Consider the following 23,105-nt stretch of genomic DNA (forward strand, 5'->3'; position numbering starts at 1 on the left):
AAATTCCAGGCAGGAAGCAAAGTCCCCTCTACTAACTATTAAATAAAACAGGTGACTGCCAGTTGAAACAGAATGCATAATCAATATTGTAAAATGTTATGAAAAAGAACCATGTGTATATAAACATATCCATACTAACTTCTAATAAAAAAAATCTAAGCTTATGAGAAAATTTGAATAGTAGTGATTATTCAACAAGTTAAAATATGTAAAAATCTTATAACAAGTCTGGCACTCAGCAATAAATATTAACAATATTAATAATATTTAATATATTATTAATGATATATATTAACAATTACTATGACTACCACTCAGTTCTTATTTATGACATATTGATTTCATAATTTAACGTCCAAAGGGCAATCTTCTGTCCCTCATTCCCAGGTTGTTTGTTCATTTATTCACGCAACACATAGTGACTGAGTGGCTACTCAATCGGTGTGTGGTGACCAGCCCTGGAGAAGCACAGCCTGCACTGTCAAGCAGCCCACTCTCTGATGGAGAGATGGGACAGCCAGTGGGAATGAAACCACGGTGTAACCACTGCTGTGACGGGGCATGCACAGAGGGCTGCAGGGGGCAGGGCACCTGACACAAACAGATCAGGAAAAACCCTCGAAACAATGACCCACGGCCAACACCAAAGGGCTTATGTGCTCATTATGTGACTATGAGGGCAAGCTCAATGTTGAGATGAGAGTAAGCACCTGCCCGAGATCAAATAACAAACAGCAATCACAGAGCCCGAGATAAGAAGGGGCCTTGTATTCGTAACAATGGTTGTTCCCTTAATCACAGCTGGTACTCCCTACTGCTTTGTTTCACTAGAAAAAAATACACTCAAACACGTGTTCCTTTAAGGACGCCTGGGTGGCTCAGTTGGCTAAGCATCCAACTCTTGATTTTGGCTCAGAATGTGATCTCAGGGTTGTGGGACTAAGCCCCACACAGGGCTCCACACCCAGTGTGGAGTCTGCTTAAGATTCTCTCTGCCTCTCCCTCTGTCCCTCCCCACTGCCGCACTCAATCTCTCTCTCTCTCTCAAATAAATAGGTAAGTAAATAAAATCTTCAAAAACTGTATTCCTTTCTACTCACGTTACAGAAAGTCTTGCATGCATCAATTATGGGCCTATATCCAGTGCAACGGCACAAGTTACCTGAAGGAGAAAAACTCAACTGTATGTTACTCAAGTAACGTAGAGATAGGCACCGTCTGCCAAATGCATGATGGAAGTACGGACCCCATCCAAGAAGAAAGCCCCGTTTGACATTTCAGTCTACATAATCTAAAAAGTCTGATCTTTTTCATCAGCAACTTGGGATATTAGGTTGAGAGTCCTGAAGTAGAGCTGAACCACTCAGTTATTTGTGTGTTCTCTCTCTAAGCCGTTTTGTATCTTCTGCTTATGATAGGTACTCAAAGAACACAATGATTTCAAGCTAAAAACTTGGTCTACAGGCACATTCAAGAGCTAAGCTTCAGTTGACAGACCAAAGACCTTTTATAGAAGCAAAGGCAGTTATGAAACTTTGGAAACAACTGGGCACACAATTGATCTACAATAAATCATTAGGGCAGCATTTCTCTCCCAGTGGTCCATAGCCCACATTCACCCCCCTCCCTCCAAATCTGGGGTCTTATTGAAAAAACAAAGCCACTGAAGCAAGCTATCTGGGGTTTAATCCCAGGATTCCTGGGACTCTTTACAAATTCCCCACAAATTTGAAAACCCTTTGTTCCCATTATAAACAGCCATGAGATCAAATGCCTAACAGGATCTAAAGGAAATCAGGCAAGAGACAGTTTATGTGCTGCATCTCTCCTATATATTCCCATTTGCTCTGGTCTTCCATGTGTGTGGAAGAGCTAGACACATGAGCTTTAACCTCGTGTTCTCTGGCAGGGAAATAGGGTCCTTGGGAGACAGATAGACAGAGCCATGGAGAGTTTCACCAGGATTTGGTGAAATTATTTTAAAAAATTGTTTAGAATCTTATTAATGAAGACCTCCTCCATCCACACACACACTGAGTTTCTGAACTTGATAAGATCACTCTAGACTGGAGAAAGACAGTTATTTGAAATAAGTATCACCAGAAGATCTCAATCTCTTTTATCTCATGTTGAATTCATGACAAGTCCTCTAATAGCTAATATGATTCTGAAAGCACTCACACCATAGGAGAGAGTGATGGGAGAGAGAGGTATGTGGAGAAAACTGGACCCTTTCCAAGAGTAAGTGAATAAGCTGGCTTTGCAATGTTTGTAAAAATAAGCAAGTAGGGGCTCCTGGATGGCTCAGTCAGTTAAACATCTGCCTTCGGCTCAGGTCATGATCCCAGGGTCCTGGGATTGAGTGCCATGTTGGGCTCCCTGCTCAGCAGGGAGCCTGCTTCTCCTTCTCCCTCTGCTGCTCCCCCTGCTTGTGCTCTCTCTCTCTCTCTCAAATAAATAAATAAAATCTTAAAAAAATAAGCAAACAATAAAAAAGGAAGGAGACTTTTTTTAAAAAAAGATTTTATTTATTTATTTGAGAGAAAGAGCGAGACCGTCAGAGAGAGCACGAGCAGGGGGACAGGGAAGATGGACTGAGGCACCCAGGCAGGGAGGAGACTTTTATAAATTGAGAGAGACAAGGAATATATCAGCCAAGTGCGATGTGTGTATCTTGTTTGAATCCTAATTTGAACAAAGTAACTCTTCCACTTACTGGTGGTACAACTTGAAATAAATTATTCTCTCTAAACCTCAGTGTCTCCATCTACAACATGGGGACGGTAACAATGCCTACGTTACACAGGTATCATAAAGAGTAAATGAGACAACCTTTATACAACATTAATACAGCATGTGGCACACAGTGAGTGTCTAACTTCACCTTTTACCATCACCATTATTTAAAAACAAAAGCACACATACATATAACCTACCACCAAGGGCCTCAGTTAACTGCTCCAGAGAGGGCTCTGGATGGTTCCTCAGCAATGTGTAGATGGACATCACCATCCCAGGGGTGCAGAAGCCACACTGCGTGCCGTGACACTTGGCAATCCTCTCCTGGAAGCACAGCAAGTTTAGAAATACAGACTCTTGGGTCCTATCCCAGACCCACCAAATCAGAACCTGCACTTTGACAAGATCCCCAGGCAACTTGTTTGCACCATAAAATTGGAGAAGAGGCCCTGGAAAATCCTTCCCATCTAGATGTCTCCTTTTCTCAGACTGGGTGGCTATGATTACTGGTCCTCACCTTTCATTAAAGGTTCTCAGCCTTTGGAATCACCAGGGGAACTTAAAAATTTCCAAGGCCCAAGAAGCAGCCCACACCAAGAGCACACACATATATTTTTTGGATTCCCCGGTGGTTTCAATATGTAATCCGGAATGGGAATCACTGAAACAAAGCTTACCCCCTTTAGGTCCCTCTGAGAAGTGAAGCCAAGTGTGTGCACGTTGAAAAAACCAAACCAAACCAAGCCTAGCTGCCCACGATGGCCCTATCACTTCAGCACGTAGACGTTTGTTTACAAAGTGCAACCATTAATCCAGAAGACAGTCAAGAAGGAAACATTGCCTCTTTCTCTACAAAACATTTTCCTTCCCAGCACTTTCTCTTTGGAGTCTAACTTCAAAGGTGCAACCCCATTTTGGAAGCTGTCTGCTGGCTACATTGCAACACCAGGAGCTCAGCAGCAGCTACTAAATGAAAGAATGTCTCACAGCTGGGAACAGTTACATGCCACAAGAGCGTCCAGGCAGAATTCATTCCCTATAGGTAATGAGGTAAGGAACAGTCCCTGACATTCCTTCAAGTCCAGGGAAATGTGAAATTTGGGTATTCTCTATGTTGTCTCTATCTTTTTTCTCTTCTATCCTCTCCTCATAAGTGACCTTCATTAACCTAGATAAAAACAAGTAGCAACAGCATTTTTATGGGCAACATATAAATAATTTAAAGAGCCAGGAGTCTGAGGTGCCCTTTCATTTGAAGTAAAGTTCTAACAAGGTACTGCCTTAAGGAGAAAAGCCTCCAGATTTATCAAAACTCCTATTATCTGTCTTCTGAACAAGTCCTATATTTAACAAATCTTTTTGGGAGCTGAGATTTTCATCCAGCTTTAAAGTCCGGTTATTTTCCACTTTGTAAAAAAAAAAAAAAAAAAAATTATAACCCTCAATGCAGATAGCTCTTGTTTTTTGAGTTTGGAAGATGAAAGACGGATAGGCCCCATCCAATTAGAACAAAAAAACCCAAACACAGCAGCGTCAGGGTTTTCTTCCAAAAGAAAAAGTCTTCTAGTCTTCCAAAGGCATATTTCTGAGCAATCAGTTATAAAACACACCCACACCAGGTGTCACTCCCAGCCTCAAGCTCAGTTTCATGTATGGGCAGTGACCAAGCAGCAGGGCTCAGACTGTTCTACTGCATTAACCTCTATGGTTTGTCATGCTTTTTGAAGCTCCGAAACCGTATGAGGAAGAAGCACAGCCTCACCTGAACAGGATGAATCCTGGTCTTGGTGCTTCCTATGCCTTCTACTGTGGTGACAGCAGCCCCGTGCAGAGAACAGATGGGGGTCAGACAGGCATTGGTGGCATGATGGCTTCCGAATGCAAAAGAGAAGCACAGGGGGAAACAGGACTGAGCATTTACCCAGCACTTCCAATATGGCAGGTTTTGTATGATGCCTCAGGCTTTGCAAATACATCCTGTCCTCAGCTCATGCACATGTTTTAGAAGCAAAATATACAGGTTTCTAAACAGTATTGCATCTATACATATATACACACATGAAAGAAAGACTGGAAGAATATTATTCATTTATTAATTAAACGTAAATATTTATTGAGTGTCTACTATGTGCCAGGCAAAGTTTGAGGAACTAAGATTCATTGGTCAACAAGACAGATAAAATTCCTGCCCTTGTAGAGTATATATTTTAGTTGAGGGAAGACAGACAATACATATACACACAGACCATACATACATACATAAACTGAGATAGTAAGAAGTGCTATGAATAAATTGACACAGGCAAAGGGAATAAGGAGTTGCAGAGGTGAGGTGGGCATTGCTATTTATAAGGTGATCTAAGAGGGCTGATAAAGTAACATTTTTGCTGGAACATGAATAATTTGAAAGAGCCAGACATGAAGGTTTGGGAGCAAACATTCCAGGTAGAGGGACAACACATGCAAAAGCCCTGAGGCAGGAATGAGCTTGGGGTGTTTAGGGACAAAAAGAAGGCCAGTGAGGTTGGAGCATAATGAATATAGGAGAAATGGTAGAATTCCAGGTTGAGAGACACACAAGGTAGGTAATTGTAAGGCTTCATTTAGAAACTTGTAAGAGACCTTCACTCTCATTCTAAAAACCAAAACAAGCCATATAAGCTATATAATTATAGTTTTTAAAAAACTCATCAGATGCTGAGTATGTAAAGAAACTTAAATGACCTAAACCCTATTAAGTACAAGCCCTTTATAAGAGAGATGAGATATAGCTGTCCTCATCTCTGATGTGGATGGAGGAGAAGGAATCTGCCTTAGACAGGAGTAGGGAGAAACCACACCAATTTTCAACAAATTTTTAATGTGGGCTGATGTAACAAATTAAAATACAAAGCTGGACTGCACGCTCCCTAAACTCTTCCCCACCAAACTTCACTGAGTGCTGAGGGTAATACCCTAAAACTAAGGGTAGGGAAGGAGTGCTACAAAAAAAACCTCTCCAGGCACATGGACTCTTAGATGAGGAAGGTTGGGGGGAAAGCAGGAGAACACAGCTGTAAGCACTCAGGCTTTACAGAGGGTAGGGCAGTTGCCATCCTTTAGAGGCTAAAGACAGGAAGGCATGGCTGCAAGAGATCTCCCAGAGCATGGAAGTGAGATGGGAGAGCAAAGAGAAATTCCTGGTGAACTAGAAAGTGGGCAGCCAGGCTGTACAGCAGGGAGGGATCACCCAGAGTTCAGGAAGCAGGTGACCTGGCTGTGGAATACAGGCAGATCTCTGAAATCTTACCACTGCTCAGATCCTTAGCCCTCATCTGAGATCTGCAGAATGATGTAAATGGTTTAAGATATGCATGGTTGGAGTCCAAGAGAGAGGAGTGGGGAGAGAGGAGAGAGAAGAGGAATGACAAAGGAAGGGAGGGAGAATAAAGAGAGGGAGAAGGAGGGAGGGAGGAGGGGAGGAAGAGAAAGAAAGAGTAAATATTTGAAGAGATGATGACTTGAGAAGTTTCCAAAGCTGATATAAGCCATCAACCCACAGATCCAAGAAATTGGTGAACCTGAAGAAGGATAAATATCAAACATAAAGAGAAGATGTTAAATGTAATGGGAAACCATTGGTGATTTTTAAGTAGGAGAGTGTTTTATACTTGAAAGGGATCTTTCTGACTGATGTATGGAATTCATCATATGGGCAGGGGGCAAGGCTGGGAGCAAGGACATCACTTACTAGGCTGTAACAGTAATATAAAAGTGTGATGATGCCATTATTCTTCACAGCTATTTCATCCCTTCCTTTCCTTCCCAGACAGCACAGGGAGTCAGACAGCCTTTCAATTTTCAAAAGGGGATTCTCTGACCATATGTTATCCTCACTGATGGTACGTTTTTTTTCTAACCCACTCACATTCCGGGGACCATGTCTATCTTGTTCATCATTGTACCCCCAGCGCCTGCACAGTTCTTGTTGCATAGTAGGTGCTCCTCCATATTTCTCAAGTGAAGGAATAAAACAAAGTTCAAGACTTCAAAAATACAACCATGTCTGGATTTTGCGGTGAGCTACCTTATCCTCTTGACAGTGGGGGTATATCGCGATATCATCACTGTGCAGGCGCCACAGCCTCCTGTTCCACAGCCATACTTAGTTCCTGTGAGTCGAACTGGAAAGAGCATAGTTAAAGATAATGTGTTTTCTAAAATTCTTTCTAGAATCGCTCTGACCTTAGAGGACAACACCATCAAAAAGACTCTTGAATATATAGTTAAGTTCAAATGATGCCTTAGCTGCTATTATTTAGAATCTTGTGGATTCCTGATTTCCATTTGTGTATTATATTTGATCTCCTCCCTCTCAAAACAATTGGACATCATATTGCCAAAACAGGGCCAAACTTTAAAAAAGAGTCTGTACATATAAAGGCCTGAATATTTGAAAGCATGAGTACATTGCACATTTGTCTTCATCCTTATCTGCATCTTTGATGACATACAAAGAAAACTGTAGAATTGTAAATCATTCTTGGAATATTTGTGTGTTATTATCCATGTTGACTGTATTTCTCTGCTTCCTGGTGGCAGAAACTGTTACTTGTATGCTCATATCTCTTCTCTCATTCTTTTTTTGTAAAAGAAACTTCAATTTTTAGTCACACACGTGGTTGCCTAGAATAAAGAATACATTTTCTCAGCCTCTTCTGCAGCTGGGTGGGGTTAATGACAATGCTGTCCAATGGGAGGTAACATAGTGCTGTGTATGACCTCCAGAACAAAATGTCCTCAAAAGGAGAGGGGTGCCCCCTTCATCCCTTACCTCCTATTTTCTGGAGTTCAGATATGATGGCTACACTTCAGTTAGTCATCTCTGACCATGAGAAGAAAGGTGCATGCTGAGGAGGGTGGGGCAGCAAGACTCAGGAGCTTGGCTCCCTAATAAGGTTGTGACACTGCTTTACTAGCCCTAATCCACCTACTTTTGGGATTCCTTTATGTGAGTGTGACAGCCATGAGAATGTGTTTCATAGACCTCCTTCAACATGGGAGGGTAAATGACCAAGAGACCCAGCTGCTGCATTTTGATTTCTATCACCCCAGTTTTCACTGAGGTCATGACTCCCAGGGGTTGCTCCCCACCAATGGTTTAGTTCTATGGAGAGACATGGAGTCCTTATCAGCCACCCCCAATGGCTTTGATGAATATGCCTTAGACTGCACAGCACCCTTGGACCCTCCCACTCAGCTTCCTCATCCACTCTTCTTCACAGGTGGCACTCGCATTGTGGTTTAATGTCTCCCTGAGCCTTCTCTAGCTCCCTCACTATTTCCTTTCACTCAGGCATCTCTCCTAATACAACCCTTGCACATTTAATCCCATTTCTGGTGTCTGCTTCCAAGAGAACTGAAACTAACACAATGAGAAAGGAATAAACTTTTAACTTCTACTTTATTTACTGTGATTTGGGATTTTCTGTAACTCACAAGTGAACCAAATCTTAAATATTACACATTAGTACCATGGATAACCAGGAAATCAGTGTCCATTGTTTTTATGTCCAAAGATCTTGAATGACTTCCAGAACACTGTCATTGATGCCTTTTGAGTTGTGTACTCTTTGGGGAGTCTCACTCTCTCTAGAGGGAATAAAAATGTACAAATTCCCATTGTCACATAATTCTGCATATAAGTTAGTGGAGTCTATAGACATCAGGAAGCCTACTGGAGTTCATGCATAGCAGGTTAAGAATCCATTCTTTACATGACTTAAATTTACAAAGTTTTTCTAAGGTAACATTTTCAGGTTTAATTTCTCCACGGTTCTTTTACTTTCATTTCAGGAGATTTCTGTGCTCTTTTTTCCTAATGGGCATGATGATTAGTTCTTGAAGATAGAATGTCAATATTGTGACTCTTAATTCTAAAGGATGCTTAATTAAGCCCTTTTAAGATTTGCTTTAATTCCCACTGCTAGTTTCTCCATTTTATACATCGTATTTAGTGCCAAAACAGAGATTAGAAAGAATTTGGTTCTTCTGACCGCCACAACTGTGCACTGCCTACAAAACTAAAATGTAGGACTTTCTTAAAGAAGAACATAAAATCATAATGGTAGGGAATAGGACTCAGTGCGGCTCTAAAAAGATATTTGAAACATCACCTGATGAGGATATCAGCACTACACACACACACACGCACACACTCAAAGCAAAGAAAAGGATACGCTTCTTCCTCAGGTATGGTAACAGCATTGTTTCAGGATCAACATTTTTTTCTATTACCTGTACCAAAAGGAAAAGAAGAGAGTTATGTACATAAAGTTGAGAGAGCTGGTGTGATATTCACATGGGCAAGCTCATGCTAATTTGATGGCAGTGCACATTAATGGACTCTTCTACTCATATTTTCAATTTGATTTAATGTTTATGGAACACCTGTGATATACAAATCATCTCTCTTAAGAGTAAAGTTGAAATCTGGAGCCCCAACACCACTTTGCTGCTGTCCTTGGTCCTGAATTTTCACTGTTTTCTAATGCAGGCGTTGTTTCTACCAACAGGAACACTAGTGATGCCTGCCCAGCTTCTCCCAGAAAGTCTGAAACAGGTCAGTGAAAAGACATTAGTAGAACAGAATAGGGAAGAAAGAGGTAGGGGGTGGCTGCTGGAATAGAATATTGAGATACTGATATAATTTTTTAAAAAAAATCTTGTTTATCATGGCTGAAGAATGACAGTTTTTTTTTTTTAAGATTTTATTTTTTGACACAGAGAGAGAGAGAGAGAGAGAGAGAGAGCATGCACAAGCAGGGGGAGTGGGAGAGGGAGAAGCAGGCTTCCCACCGAGCAGGGAGCCCGATGCAGGACTCGATCCCAGGACCCAGGACCATGACCCGAGCCGAAGGCAGACGCTTAATGACTGAGCCACCCAGGCACCCCGAATTACAGTTTTCAGGAAGAGAATACAACCAACCATGACCCCAGATCAAAGAAACACCAGAGAAGATAAAATGTATATGCCAAGTAATCCAAAGATGTGCAAGAAAGGATACACTTAAGAAGCGGGTTTGTGTGGGCAGCCTAGCAGCACAGCAATAGGACAGCAACACCCAATGGATGGCATGACCGAATGTCATGATTGGTTATGTTCCCCAAAGTGATCATGTTTTCTCTTTTTTGATTAAAACTCTGAATGTCTTTTAGTCACAGAACAAAGAGAACCATGATTTGCCTCACAATCTCAGAAGTAGAGTTCATCTTTCACCGTGTTATTCTGCTACTCTTTTGGGAAGTAGGTGAGGAGGGGACATATGCTTATTCTATGGATGCCTCCTCACCCTCAATTCTAAGTGGCCATATGCCAGGGAAAGTGAAACATATGCCAATTTCCAAGGTCAGATCTGTGCCCTAGAGGAGTCTGCCATATAGTGAGAGATGGGATTGTCTGTGTGTGTTTCAGGGGGGTACACATACCCATACTGTAATACAAAAAAAAAAAAAAAAAATTAAGTGCCCCTCCAGGCATCCCAAACTTAATAGGCCCTCAAATGAAACTGTTTTATTTCCCAAACTTACTCTTTCCCTTCTTTTCACTAACTTGTTTAATAACCTCACCATCTGCTAAGCCTTCCCAGCTTAAAAACCTGAGCTGTTCTCAACTTTTTATTTCTTTCAATCCACCACAATCAGTGTCACCAAGTCCTGTCACTCATACTTTCAAAATGATTCTCTAAACACCCTGCACTTCTACTGTCACTCCTCAGGATCAACACTCATGACTTCTTGCCAGAATAATTATCAGAGCTGCCTAACATGTCTCCTGCCTCCATTCTTGGCACTCACAATACCACTCTTTATATCACTACTGGAATGACCTCTTTAAAATCCAAGCCTGATCACCATCTGTATCTGCTTTAATTCAACACTGCCTCCTGGCTGCCAAATCACCATGCTGGGAATTCCTGAATCATTCAGGGTGCCTGTTAAATTGACATCCCTATGGAATCAGAATTTCTGGGAGAAAGACCAAGAAAAGGTGCATGATTAATGAGCACACTGAATGTGTCTTAGGGAAATTTATATTCTAGAGTTCCTGGAATACAAGAAGAAATTCAAACTCCTTGGCATAGCCTACAAGGCCTTTTTGACAGACTGCCCACCTTCTCCTGCCACTCAACCCGTGTATCTTTAACACTGGGTCCCATGGGAGAACTGGCTGGGCTGGCAGGACTTTCACCCTTCACTACATTTTGGATATAGGATTCCTTCTAAAAGTCCTCCCTATCTTCTTTACTTGGCAGAATTTTGTACATCATTCAAAGCCCTGCTCAAGTGTTCTCTTCTGTGGGGTACTGCCATCTAATATACCTTTCCATCCTCTGCTCCAGGTAACCAGCTTCCTCTGTGCTCCCATGGCCAATGTCCACACATCTGTCATAGAACTTTGTGGACTCCATGTGACATTGTGACTTATAATTAGGAATACATATTTTATCTTCAGGCATTGTTCCTGGTACATAGCTCCTAAAATCCCTGGAATTTCTTGTGTTGAGTGTGATCAAGGTGTCTTTGTTATGTTAATGGTATAACTTTTGGAATTAACCTAACAGGGGCTGGTTGCCAGAAGAACCAACTATGTGATTAAAGGGTTGGAACTTTCGGTCCTGTCCCCTGACCTCCAGAAAGGGGAGAGGGACTGCAAGTTAAATCAGTTGCCAATGGCCAATGATTTAATAAGTCATGCCTGTATAATGAAGCCTCCATAAAAGCCCAAAAGGATGGGCTTAGAGAGCTTCCAAGTTGGTGAACCAGAACACATCCATATGCTACCTGTGCCATATCCCAATTCCATGGGGTCAGAAGCTCCTTTGTTCTGGACCTCATCCTATAGCTTCATCTGGCTGTTGATTCATAGCCTTTAATACCCTTTGTAATAAACCAGGAATCAAGTGAGTAAACTGGTTACCTGAGTTCTGTGAGCCACTCTAGCAAATTAATCAAACATAAGGAGGGGGTTGTGGAAATCCGGTTTATAGTCAGTCAGTCACAAGTAGGTAACAACCTGGACTTATGATTGGCATTTGAAGGCAGGGAGGAGCCTTCTTGTGGGACTGAGCCTTTAATGGAACCTGATGCTATCTCTGGGTAGATAGTGTAAGAACTGAGTTGAATTGTAAAACACTCAGGAGTCAGGGAATTGTTTGGTGGTGTGGGGAGAAACCACCCACACACTGGAATTGAGTAGCAACACTGTACCCTGCATCATAATTTTATTTGTGTCTGTATAAGCCTCTCTTGATCCTGGGAGACACCACCTTCTGTTATTCTTCTTTGTGTCAACCACTGAGCTAGGTGCTGGGGATATATCATAGGGACATAATAAATGTTAATTAACTTTAAGAAATAATCATGAGAACACTGAGGAGAGAGGAAGGATTTCTCACAGTCTTGGGGCATCTGAACAGAAGAAAAGAAAGAAAAACAGAGAAGTGCCAAGAATGATGGCAGAAACTGCTTCTTGTGTATCCCAGCATGCATTTCCCTTTCTTCCTTCCTGCTGCCTGGAAAAGGGATGAAATGGCTAGGACTCCAGCAGCTATCCTAGACCATAAGGCAATATATTAACAGCTGTAGAGGAAAAAGAAGAAATTTGGGTCTCAGATGACATCCTGAAGCTTCTGGACCAGCCCCAAGATATCTTTTATGTAAAGTAAAAATGATCTGTATCTTGTTTGAATCACTGTTTTTTGAGTTTGTGCCATTCACAGCTGAAAGTAATCCTAGTTAACACATACGATGGTAAATTTTACAGAAGCCCAATTTTAATGACGAAACAGGATCTGGGTAGCTTAGATAGTAAAGAAGAGCATTTAGGCTTGAGGGATATTTGTATATTTTTGGAAGGAATGGAATGGAAGCAGGTCCATTGGAAGAAGCAGGCCTTGCTTGTTTGGGTACTTGTTCTAAGAGATGTCTCAAGAGATTGGAGTCTGGTTCAAAGTGCCCCTGGCTTGCAATGTGTTTATTTTTCTTAGTTGGTGGATGGCCTATTCGGAGGGGGAGGTAGGGGCAGAGATATGGCATGCGCCCTGTCCTGGCAGTCTTGGAGTGAAACTGTGAGATCAGGGCCAAGCTGGTGTCTGGGGGCTGGGAAGGGAATGAGGAACAGAGTTACTCTTGCTGACTCTGGTTTGGGAAGATGATGCCAGTTCTTGGATCAGGGTCATGACATGTTCCTGGCTCAGTACAGCCTTGAGCGTTGTAAGGATCTGTCCTTCTATATCTCCACCAGCCCTCTGTGAGATTTCAAGTTCATACTGCACAAGATTGAGAAATCACTTTCCTCTGTACCGGGCCAGTGACTAGTACCTGAGGGGTCTTCACCACATCCAAGACAGAGGCAGAAAGAAGAAAGAGAAGGGAGATGAGGAGGGGTGAGAAAGTGTTGAAAGAATGGAAACCAAGAAAGGGAATGAGATATGTGTGAAAGGACAAGGCTGAGACATACCAGGAGAGGAAAGAAAGAGACGTATTTGTGGGACCCAGTAGAGAAGAGCAATAACCCCCAGCATCCTTACAACAGAGAAGGAGGACACTTCTGACTGAGCTTCTGGTGTCTTTAAAATTCATCTTAATTGTTGGTTCTCCCTGCCTAAGCCACCTCCACCCCCCTCCACTTTTCTCTGAATCATTATAACCACCCCAGAAATTTCCTTTCTCAGCTCTGCAGACCAAGAACCCAAAGAAAGACTAGCTAACGGACAGCTCATCCCAGTTTCCTATACTAATATCAAGACCCTACATTTTTTTGAGCAAATAATGCTCAATGACTAATTTTCAGCCCCCTTGGCACTTCCAGACAGGTCTGGCTCTGCACATGAAGCAGATTATTTTCTGGTGCAGATATTAATAATCATTTCTACATATTGAGTACTTGCTGCGTGCCAAGCACCTTGCTAACCGCTCTCCGTGGAATTTAATCTTTATCTCAGTTCCATGAGAGAAGTTACTGTTATTAGCCCCATTTTGCCGGGGGGGGGGGGAAACTAAGGCTCAGAGATATTAAGCAACTTGCCTGAGGCCACAGAGTTGCCAAGTGGCAGAGTAGAGAGCACAGGACTCAAACTCATGACTAACTAGTTCCAAAAGCTCACACCTTTGCTTTCTACACCTCACTGCCCTGTAGAATAATGTGCTTTAGTTCCTGAGCTGTGTTACAGAGTTCATCTGGGGTATAACTTATTTATGGCTTCTTCCTCCCTCATACTCTACGTTAAGTTGGTCACCTGTTCTGGGGGCCCCTGGTGGAGCAAGTAAAATTTCCGAAATCTCTCTGCAACTAGCTATCTGACCAATATGCCCTGGCCTTCCCTCCTGATGGCCTCAGACCCTGCCTGATGACACCTTTTGGTGACCTGAGGGGATTTTGCAAAAAAAAGCACAGACTGGAGGCTAATCACACCACCTAGAGTCTCCTAACTGGCTTCTATACAATTCTATACGTTACTCAGTGCTCACCAAATGAGTGTGGTCACCATCTGTCATCATACAGTGTTATTACAATATCACTGACTATATTGCCTATGCTGTACTTTTCATCTCTGTAACTTATTTATTTCTTAACTGGAAGTTTATACTTAATTTTCCTCACCTATTTTGCCCGTCCCTCCAGCCCCTCCCCCTCAGGCAACCACCAGTTTGTTCTCTACTTTATGATTCTGTTTCTGTTTTTGTTTGCTTTTTTTTTTTTTTTTTAAGATTCCACATGGTATTTGTCTTTCTCTATATGACTTATTTCAAAATAGCCAAAGCAATCTTGAGAAGAAAAAAGCAAAGCTGGAGATACCACAATCCAAGATTTCATGATATACCACAAAGGTGTAGCAATCAAATATAAGGTACCGGCACTAAATAGACACATAGGTAAATAGAACAGAATAGAGAGCCCAGAAATAAACTCATGCTTATATGATCAATGAAGCTAGGAGAAAGTGGGCGAGAATATATAATGGGGAAAAGACAGTCTTTTCAATAAATGGTATTGGGGAAACTGGACAGCTACATGCAAAAGAATGAAACTGGACCACTTGTTACACCATACACAAACATAAATTCAAAATGGATAAAAGACCTTAATGCAAAACCTGAAACCATAAAACTCCTAGAAGAAGACACAGGCTGTAATCTCTTGGACATCTGCCTCAGCAGCATTTTTCTAGATATGTCTCTTCAGGTAAGGAAAATAAAAGCAAAAATAAACTACTGAGATTACACCAAAAACAAACAAACAAACAAACAAACACCTTTTGCATAGCAAAGGAAACCATCAACAAAACACAAAGGCAACCGGGTGAATGAGAGAAGGTATTTGCAAATGGTATATCTGATAAGGGATTGCTATCCAAAATATATAAAGAACTTAATACAACTCAACACCAAAAGAACCCAAATAATTCAACTAAACAATGGGCAGAGGGCCTCAGAGGCAAATTTTTAATCCCAGAGGTCATGTTTGACCTTAAGAGCCCTCTTCCCTGGTGGTTTCTCTCCCTCACTTTTCTCAACAGCCCCTCATCCTCTGAACCAGAAACTTTATTCTATGTATGTGGCAATCAGGATTGCTTGCCGGGACTGACACACACACCTAACAATCTGGAAGGGAGGAGGAGGAGAAGGAGGAGGAGGAAAGGGGAAGAGTGGCATGATTTCTTTTAAAAGGGCAACTGCAAAAATTGAATCGATATCTTGAGTGTACTTTCCAAATGATCACAGGACATTTGACCCATAGATAAAAATGAGCCCATAGATAAGAACCAGCTTATCTATTTTTAAAAATCAATAGAGCACAAACTGTTGTTAGCCATTATGTTAAAAATCCAACTGGAGTTTGTTTGAGGGCAGGGAAGGGAGGATGAGGAAGAAGCTAGACTCAAAAACCAGTTTCCTCGTTTAACTAGAATCCTTACCATCACCTACAAAGCCCTAGCAATCTGGCCCCTGGCCACATCTCCAGCCCCACCACCCTCCTTGCTATCCCTTAGCATGCAGAAATCCCCATGTCTGAGGATCTTTGCATCCCCATTCCCTCCATTGGGGATACTTCCTTCAGATATTTGCTCCTCACTTCATATTTGTCATTGCTCAAATGTCACTCTTTCAGAGAGCCCTAAACATCCATCCCACTTAAAATATCAGCTCCTGTTCACTCTGCTCTATGTTCTGTCCTAGCACTTATCACTGCCTGACATACATTTCCACTTGCTTATGTGCTTGCTGTCTGCCTCCCCAGCACAATGTAAACTCCATGCAAGCAGGGACTTTGTCATTTCTGTGTTCTGTTGCATCCCCTGAGAACACTGGAACACTGCCTTCTAGAGTAGACCCTTAACAAACAAATTAAATAATGCATTATCACTTGATCTAAGTAGCAGTATCCCTTTTTAACAGAGGACCTGGGGCTCTAAAAGTTTAGGCCATCACCATAAGAGAGCTGGAATTGAATCCTTGTTTGTCTAAATAAAAAGGCCAGAGTTTTGTTTGCTATGCCATTCAGTCATGCAAAGAAAGAATGACATAATGCTAACACTTCATCCCACTGCCAATTTTTACCCTCACAGTAGTCCTCTGAGGGGATCCTAAGAGCCCCCATTACAGATCAGGAATAACAAGCTCATGTTACCCAGTGTGGAACCCAGGCAACAGGGTCAAAGGAAGGTTTTGTGGGGCCTAGAACTTGTACCATTTGGGGGGAGGGGTCCTCTTTAAGAAAAATACTACAAAACCACAAATGCAAAAATACCATCAGGCCTAGAACAGGCCTCCAGTGAGACTTCAGCTTCTTGGTGCGTCGCTGGCGCCAGTCAGTCGGGGAAAGTGTTCGGCTCCCCTAGACCCAGAAGCGGGACTCACCGCTGGCTCTGAAGGTGTTGGCACTGTGGAAGGGCAGGGAGCATGGCCCCTGCTTGGTTGTCATCTCTTAAGGAAGCCCTTTTTCCTTCCTGCCTCAGTTTCTCCCTTGCAAAGTGGTGCCAATAGGCTGGGACAGCGTTGAGCGAACGCGGTTTATGGCCACGTTGGGGGTGAGGGGTGTTTTCAAGGACGCCCAGGGGCTTTGCAGCGCTCCAAGGTTGAGCACTGCCGGAACGCTCGCCGAGGCTCTGCAGAGCCAGCCCGGTTTCTGAGAGCACAGACGCCGCATCACAGCGGACGCAGGGAGGACCTCCAAGTCCCCAGAACCCGGCTCTGGGTTCAGCTCTGCCAGGAACCTGCTGTGACTGCAGCAAGTCACAGCTGCCTCACCTGAGAAACGATAAGAGTCGTTTGAATTCGTTCGTCCTTCTGGTCTAAGCCGCTCTCTGCTCATGCAGACACGGGAGAGCCGAGAGCCCAGGCTCAGCCGTCTATAGGCTGCTCCCCGTCTACCCGGACGTTCCGTTATCGGCGGGTTTGAGGGGGAAGGTTGGGCAGCGCTGACCCCGACTAGGAAGAACAGCCATTTCTCCTCCTGTTTGCGGGGTGGGGCGGGTGAGGTCGGTGGTCAGCGGGTCTCGGAAGGGGAAGGAAAAGGAACCCCGGCGAGGGGGGCCCGGAGCGCCAGGGCGGCCGGGAAAGCACACCCTGCCCCTGCCGGGTGGGGGCGGAGGGGCGCGCGGGGGCACAGCGGCCGGGAGGCCAGAAGCCGCCGCGAGCGCGCTCACCTTGCGGCCGTTCACGTAGAAGAGCAGCTCCGCCGCCCGGTCCATGCTGGCGGGGCACGGCCCCGCACCGGGCCCCGGGGTCGCCGACTGCGCTGCCGGCGGAGCCTACCCGGCAGCCGAGTCCCAGGGAGAGAGTTCCACTGGAGACCTAAAACTCCGTGCGCCTGGCGGGGAAAGCCTGGCCGGTTCCCAGGAGGTCACGCGAGCGCTCCGGCCGCCGAGCTCATTGGCGGGAGCTGCCCCTCCTCGCGCCGACTCCCCGCGTCCGCGCCGCGCCCTCCGCCTCTCGGCAGGTGCGGCAGGTCCTGCGGCGTCTCTTTGGGCGTCTTTCATCGGTGCGGGTTTTAAGTGGCTTTCCAGCCCGATGTGCAGTTCGGGAACAAGCCGGTTTTTGTGCCACTGCTCCCACCACGCTCCCACCACACCTGGTGCAGTCCTCATAAAACAATCCCATTCATTCCAACTTTGCAGGAAAGGAGCTTAAGGACAACCGGTGGTTTTACAACTTTGTCTTACAGTTTTAGAAATAACTATCCAAGTTTATTTTTTAAAATCAAGAGCTACCTTGATATAGAGATAAACCTTTTTTTTTTTTTTAAGCTTCATCACTATGCACAGTCTATCCAGTAAATAACAACAGTTTATCTGGTAAATATGAACAGAGATATAAAAATCTTGGAAAACTTTTTTTTAGAGGCAACTTGGAAAATACTGAAAAGCATAAATACAAAAATTATCTGTAAGCCTACAACTTAGAATTTACCAGTATTAATTTTTGGGTCTATCTTTACATTTTTGAAATCTGCCTGTAACTCCTTTTAAAAACTCAAATAGAACCAAACTAGTTATTTTCCAGACTTGTTTTCATTTAATATACCTAGAGCACTGGGGCACCTGGGTGGCTCAGTTGGTTAAGCCTCCAATTCTTGATTTCAGCTCTCCTCATGATCTCAGGGTCATGAGATGGAGCCCCTGGTCCGGCTGGCCCTCAGCACAGAGTCCACTTGTCCCTCTCTCTCTGCTTCTCCCCCCACTTGCTCTCTCTCTCAAATAAATAATAAAACATCTTTTAAAAAATATACCTAGAACACTTGCCCATGTCATTTCGTTTATGTGAACACAAAATTTTGTGAAAATTTCCAAAGTTAGTACATAAAAGTGAGGAGTACAACTAGCCTCGCCATATACCTCATTGAGCTCTGAAAATGGTCAACATTTTGCCATATTCACTTAACTTTTTCTGGAGTATTTTTTTTTTTTTTAAGATTTTATTTATTTTACAGAGAGAGTGAGAGACCACAAGCAGGGGGAGCAGTAGAAGGAGAGGGAGAAGCAGGCTCCCTGCTGAGCAGCGAGACCTGGGATCATGACCTGAGCCGAAGACAGATGCTTAACCATCTGAGCCACCCAGGCGCCCCTTCTGGAGTATTTTAAAGCCAATCTCAGGAATGTTACTTTATCCCTAAGTACTTTAGTATACATTTTTTAAGAAGACATTTCTTTACTCGAAATGCCATGTTCACACCTCACAAAATATTTTCTTAATATCCTGAAAATTTCCCAGCATCCAAAAAAGTCCTTTTACATTTGATTTCTTTGAGTCAAACAAAGGCTATTCAATGTGTTTTTTGTTGTCTCTTCAGTCTGTTTTAATCTACAACAGTCCCTTCACCCACTCCCCCTTTTTATGCTATTAACATGTCCAGTCAGTTGTCCTATAGAGTGCACCACATTTTATAATGGCTGATTGCTTCTTCTGGTGTTCTTTGTTCTTCCACCCTACTTACTACGCATATACTGTGCCCGATGAGGAAAACAAAGGCAAGAGATATGTGGCCTAAATGAAACCTCCTTACAGCTTGCAGCAGACTGATACCTGAAACACTCAGAGCCCGACATTCCTCAAGGAAACATGGCCACCTTAATGCCTCAATGTTTATGTTTTATTGGAGACTAAAAGCAACCTTATCTTGACAGTAGCTAAATCTTCAAGGTTCTGTAAGACCTTGCTTTCAGCATATAGAAATTCCTTAAAAACTTAATGTTATCTCTCCCTCCCCTCCTTCCACAAACTTAAAGGTATATAGTCAGTCACACCTCACGCTCGCAGGTGCAGCTCTCTCTGCCCATGGGTCTTTGTCCTTGTGATATAGTAAAATCACCTTTTTGTACTAAAAACATCTCAAGAATTCTTTCCTGGTCATTGGCTACTGGACCCAAACTTCAAATCACATCATGCCTATCACTCCAGAGCCTTGATTAAATTCCAGCTCAACTTTGGGGTTGGGGGAGGTAATGAGAAGACTTCATGGGTGATGCCGTACACTTGACATTGTAGCACATCAGGAGGCTTATGATGTCTGGTTGACTCATTCTTAATGATGCTAAGATTGATCAGTGGCTTCAGTGGGTTATCTCTTCATAATGAATTTCTCCATCAACATCTCACCTCATGGTTTCACCATACATTGCTGACCACTGTCTGAAGCAGTTATTTTATTAGGAGGCTGCAAAATGATAATTTTCCTAACTCTAACATTCCTTCAGCATTCTTCAGTTGAGATTCTTTTGAAAAGAACTATCACTATTCATTAGAGCTACTGACTATGCACAAATAGAATTAATATCAGAAAGGCAAAATACATCCTTATTATTTCCTCTTACAAATTTTCAGAGCATCCAATGTTTTTGTTTCTCTTTTTTTTAATCATTATGGATTTGTGACTTTTTGTATAACATGTTTTAATGTTACAATCTTTCATACCAATGTTGAGTTTGTCCCATTTAGGCCAATGGAGGCACCTTCAAATTGGAACTTGTGTCCTTTTGATATGGTCACATTCATTTTTAATAATGTCCTTGTTTTCTGGTACAAGACATCCCAGGCTCACCTTGGTTATATACTGTCCCAAACTTGGAATTAGCCATTTCTCCAAAGAGCCCTGGTCTCTGTGATGGGAAATAGTATTTAGAAACCACAATCTAGATGCTAGAAGTACTCATTGCTAGTCAGTCATCATTGTTTCTAAACATTTTTAGTGGACAGAACTAGAAAATACGTAACTTTTTTTAAAGTGCAAAAAGCATGAGTTCACACTAATATTTCTAATTAAAATTTAAGATTGCAGAGTTTGATTCTGCAACCAAAGATTCTGAAGTTTCTGAAATCTAATTTCTTTAATCTGTCCTTAGAACTATTTCATAATAGCCACATCAATATTATAGCAGCAATGAGACTAGTAAATGAAAGTTTAAAATTTTGTTATAGTTCTTTTTACCCTTAGAGTATATCCTGATAAAGATACAAATTCAAAATACCTTTTGTAAGATTGGGTATCTCTGTCACCAACTTGATAGTTATTTTCATTCATTTCAGTTGGTTTTCAAGTTAGCTGTCCTCTAGTGATGTTACTTAGGTTGTTCCTTTTTTCCATTTTTGCTGTTACAAACCATACTATAGTGAAATTTTTAAAAAACATTTATTTTAGAGAGAGAAAAGGTGGGAGGAGGGGCAGAGGGAGTGGGAGAGAGAATCCCAAGCAGACTTCCCACCGAGCACGGACCCTGACATGGGGCTTGATCTCATGACCCTGAGATCATGACCTGACCCCAAATCAAGAGTCAGACGCTCAATCCACTGAGCCGCCCAGGCGCCCCCGAAATTTTTGTATTTTTTCAAGAGAATTTTCACTATAGTTTCCTAAAAGTGAGACTACTGGGTTGTATGATTGTATATGCCTATGTAATTTTGCTGGATATTGTCAAAATCTTTTCTATAAAGTTTGTATCATTTTGCATTCCCTCCATCAATGAACCACAGGAATCAGCTGGGTAATAAAAAGGAAGAGGCTGGGATTATTAGAACCCAGAACCTTGGCGGCTGAGGAGAGGGTCCTGCTCAGCCACTGTTTAATACCTCAGGAGCTAGGAAAGGGCTTCTAGGAGTCAGAACGCAGATCTCAAAGAAGGCTTGTGGCACAGATGGCTGGGACACCTCAGGAGCCTGAAGGAGGCTCCCTGAGGAGCTAGGCCTGAGGCCCGTGAGGGGCACAGCCCAAGTAGTGCTGGTACCTCCATGGGGGCGTTATGAAGCCGGTTCTAGGAATGCTAAATTGACTGGTGACAAACCAACTGCTGCCCCCGAGGGAATCACCATTGCTGAGGGGATGTTGACAGGGAACACAAGCAAAAAAGGAACAAGTTCTTTGTCCCTCTTTCTGATTTTGTCTCTATCACCCCTTGCTGACAGAAGCTTAAAAAGTCAGCTAGCACAGGGGCGCCTGGGTGGCTCAGTTGGTTGGGTGGCTGCCTTCGGCTCAGGTCACGATCCTGGAGTCCCGGGATCGAGTCCCGCATCAGGCTCCCTGCTCAATGGGGAGTCTGCTTCTCCCTCTGACCCTCCCCCCTCTCATGTGCTCTCTCTCTCATTCTCTTTCTCTCAAATAATAAAAAAAAAAAGTCAGCTAGCACAGAAAAAAAAATGTGATTTGTAGAGTTCCAGAATCACACAGCAAATTGTAGAGAGGTGGGCTTGGAGATGAGAGACAATGGCTGGCACATACTAAAAAGTGGAATTTATTCCATGAAAGTAAGAATGTTTCAGTATCAACAAATCAGTGAATATAGTTTGTTATATGAACATACCTAAGGAGAATAATCATATCCCTTTGTGCTATTAAGCTATTATGTTTCAGCTTCAAATCCACATGTCTCACTCCACTTGTTAAGGCCAGGCCTTTACAAAACCCCATTTTTCCCTTTGCCAGGCTCCCTTTCAGTCTCTGGCAATAGAAGGAGATAGAAGCAAACTGCAAGTATGGTGGAGGAAAAAGAAATTTGCTCCTTCCTGTTTGCTACTTGCTCCTGTCAGCATCATCACAGAAATGGCTCACCCTTGCAGGAACAACGGACTTCAGAAGCAACAGAGGGTTCCAGTCTGCAGCTTTTCCACACTATCAGACCAGTCTTGTCCTAGCCCGTCAGGGAAACAGCACTAACCTGTTGCACACCTTCCCTAGAGTCCTGGAACTCTTCCTCCAAGCCTTTAGGTTTCAGTAATTCCATTCTTTTTTCTTTGCATCCCCAGCCCCAGAGTACTTCCCATAGTTACCTCCTCTATGACACTCCAGTGGTCCCTTGTTTAGTTCTGTACTATATGGCTAACAATTTATAAAATAATTGTGGTTTCTATCTCTTGGCTGGACCCTAACTCATACAGTCTCTATCAATGTCAAAAGTCACTTGACAAAAACTCAACACTCAGTCATGATTTTTTAAAGAAGCACTCAATAAAATAATTGATAGACAATACTTTAATGTGATTATAAATTATACATAACCAGCTCAAAACCCAGCATCTTACTTATTAGGGTAAAACCAAAGGCATTGCCATGAAAATCAGGAACAATACATACAAGGATACCTATTCTTCTCACTACAATTTAACATTTTACTTAAGGTAGCAGCCATACAATTAATTAGACAAAAGAAAGCAATGAGATGCATAAGATTTGGAAGGGGAAAAAAAAAAGAGGTAAAGTTAACTTAGTTTTCAGGACATATGTCTGGAAAATACTACAAACAATGAATGTTCAGTAATTAACATACAGAAATCAATAATGAACATATATATGCAAATAATTAGAAGAGAGAATCAAAGGGAAGATCCCATTTTTA

General features: G+C 42.7%; 1 protein-coding gene across 1 annotated transcript in view; it reads right to left on the bottom strand.

Moving 5' to 3' along the window:
• Positions 1 to 17,474, bottom strand: part of LOC118012657 (aldehyde oxidase) — an 87,769-nt gene extending 70,295 nt beyond the window's left edge. Inside the window, exons 1-6 of the mRNA XM_035008348.1 lie at positions 17,430 to 17,474; positions 8,958 to 9,015; positions 6,806 to 6,902; positions 4,502 to 4,610; positions 2,937 to 3,063; positions 1,101 to 1,162 (exon numbers count right to left, since the gene is read on the bottom strand). Of these exons, the coding sequence (XP_034864239.1) occupies positions 1,101 to 1,162; positions 2,937 to 3,063; positions 4,502 to 4,610; positions 6,806 to 6,902; positions 8,958 to 9,015; positions 17,430 to 17,474 (498 nt within the window). The remainder of the gene's footprint in view (positions 1 to 1,100; positions 1,163 to 2,936; positions 3,064 to 4,501; positions 4,611 to 6,805; positions 6,903 to 8,957; positions 9,016 to 17,429) is intronic.
• Positions 17,475 to 23,105: the final 5,631 nt, after the last annotated feature.

This window comes from Mirounga leonina, unplaced genomic scaffold (genome assembly GCF_011800145.1).
Source record: "Mirounga leonina isolate KUSES-001 unplaced genomic scaffold, KU_Mleo_1.0 Mir_151, whole genome shotgun sequence".
Taxonomy (NCBI): domain Eukaryota; kingdom Metazoa; phylum Chordata; class Mammalia; order Carnivora; family Phocidae; genus Mirounga; species Mirounga leonina.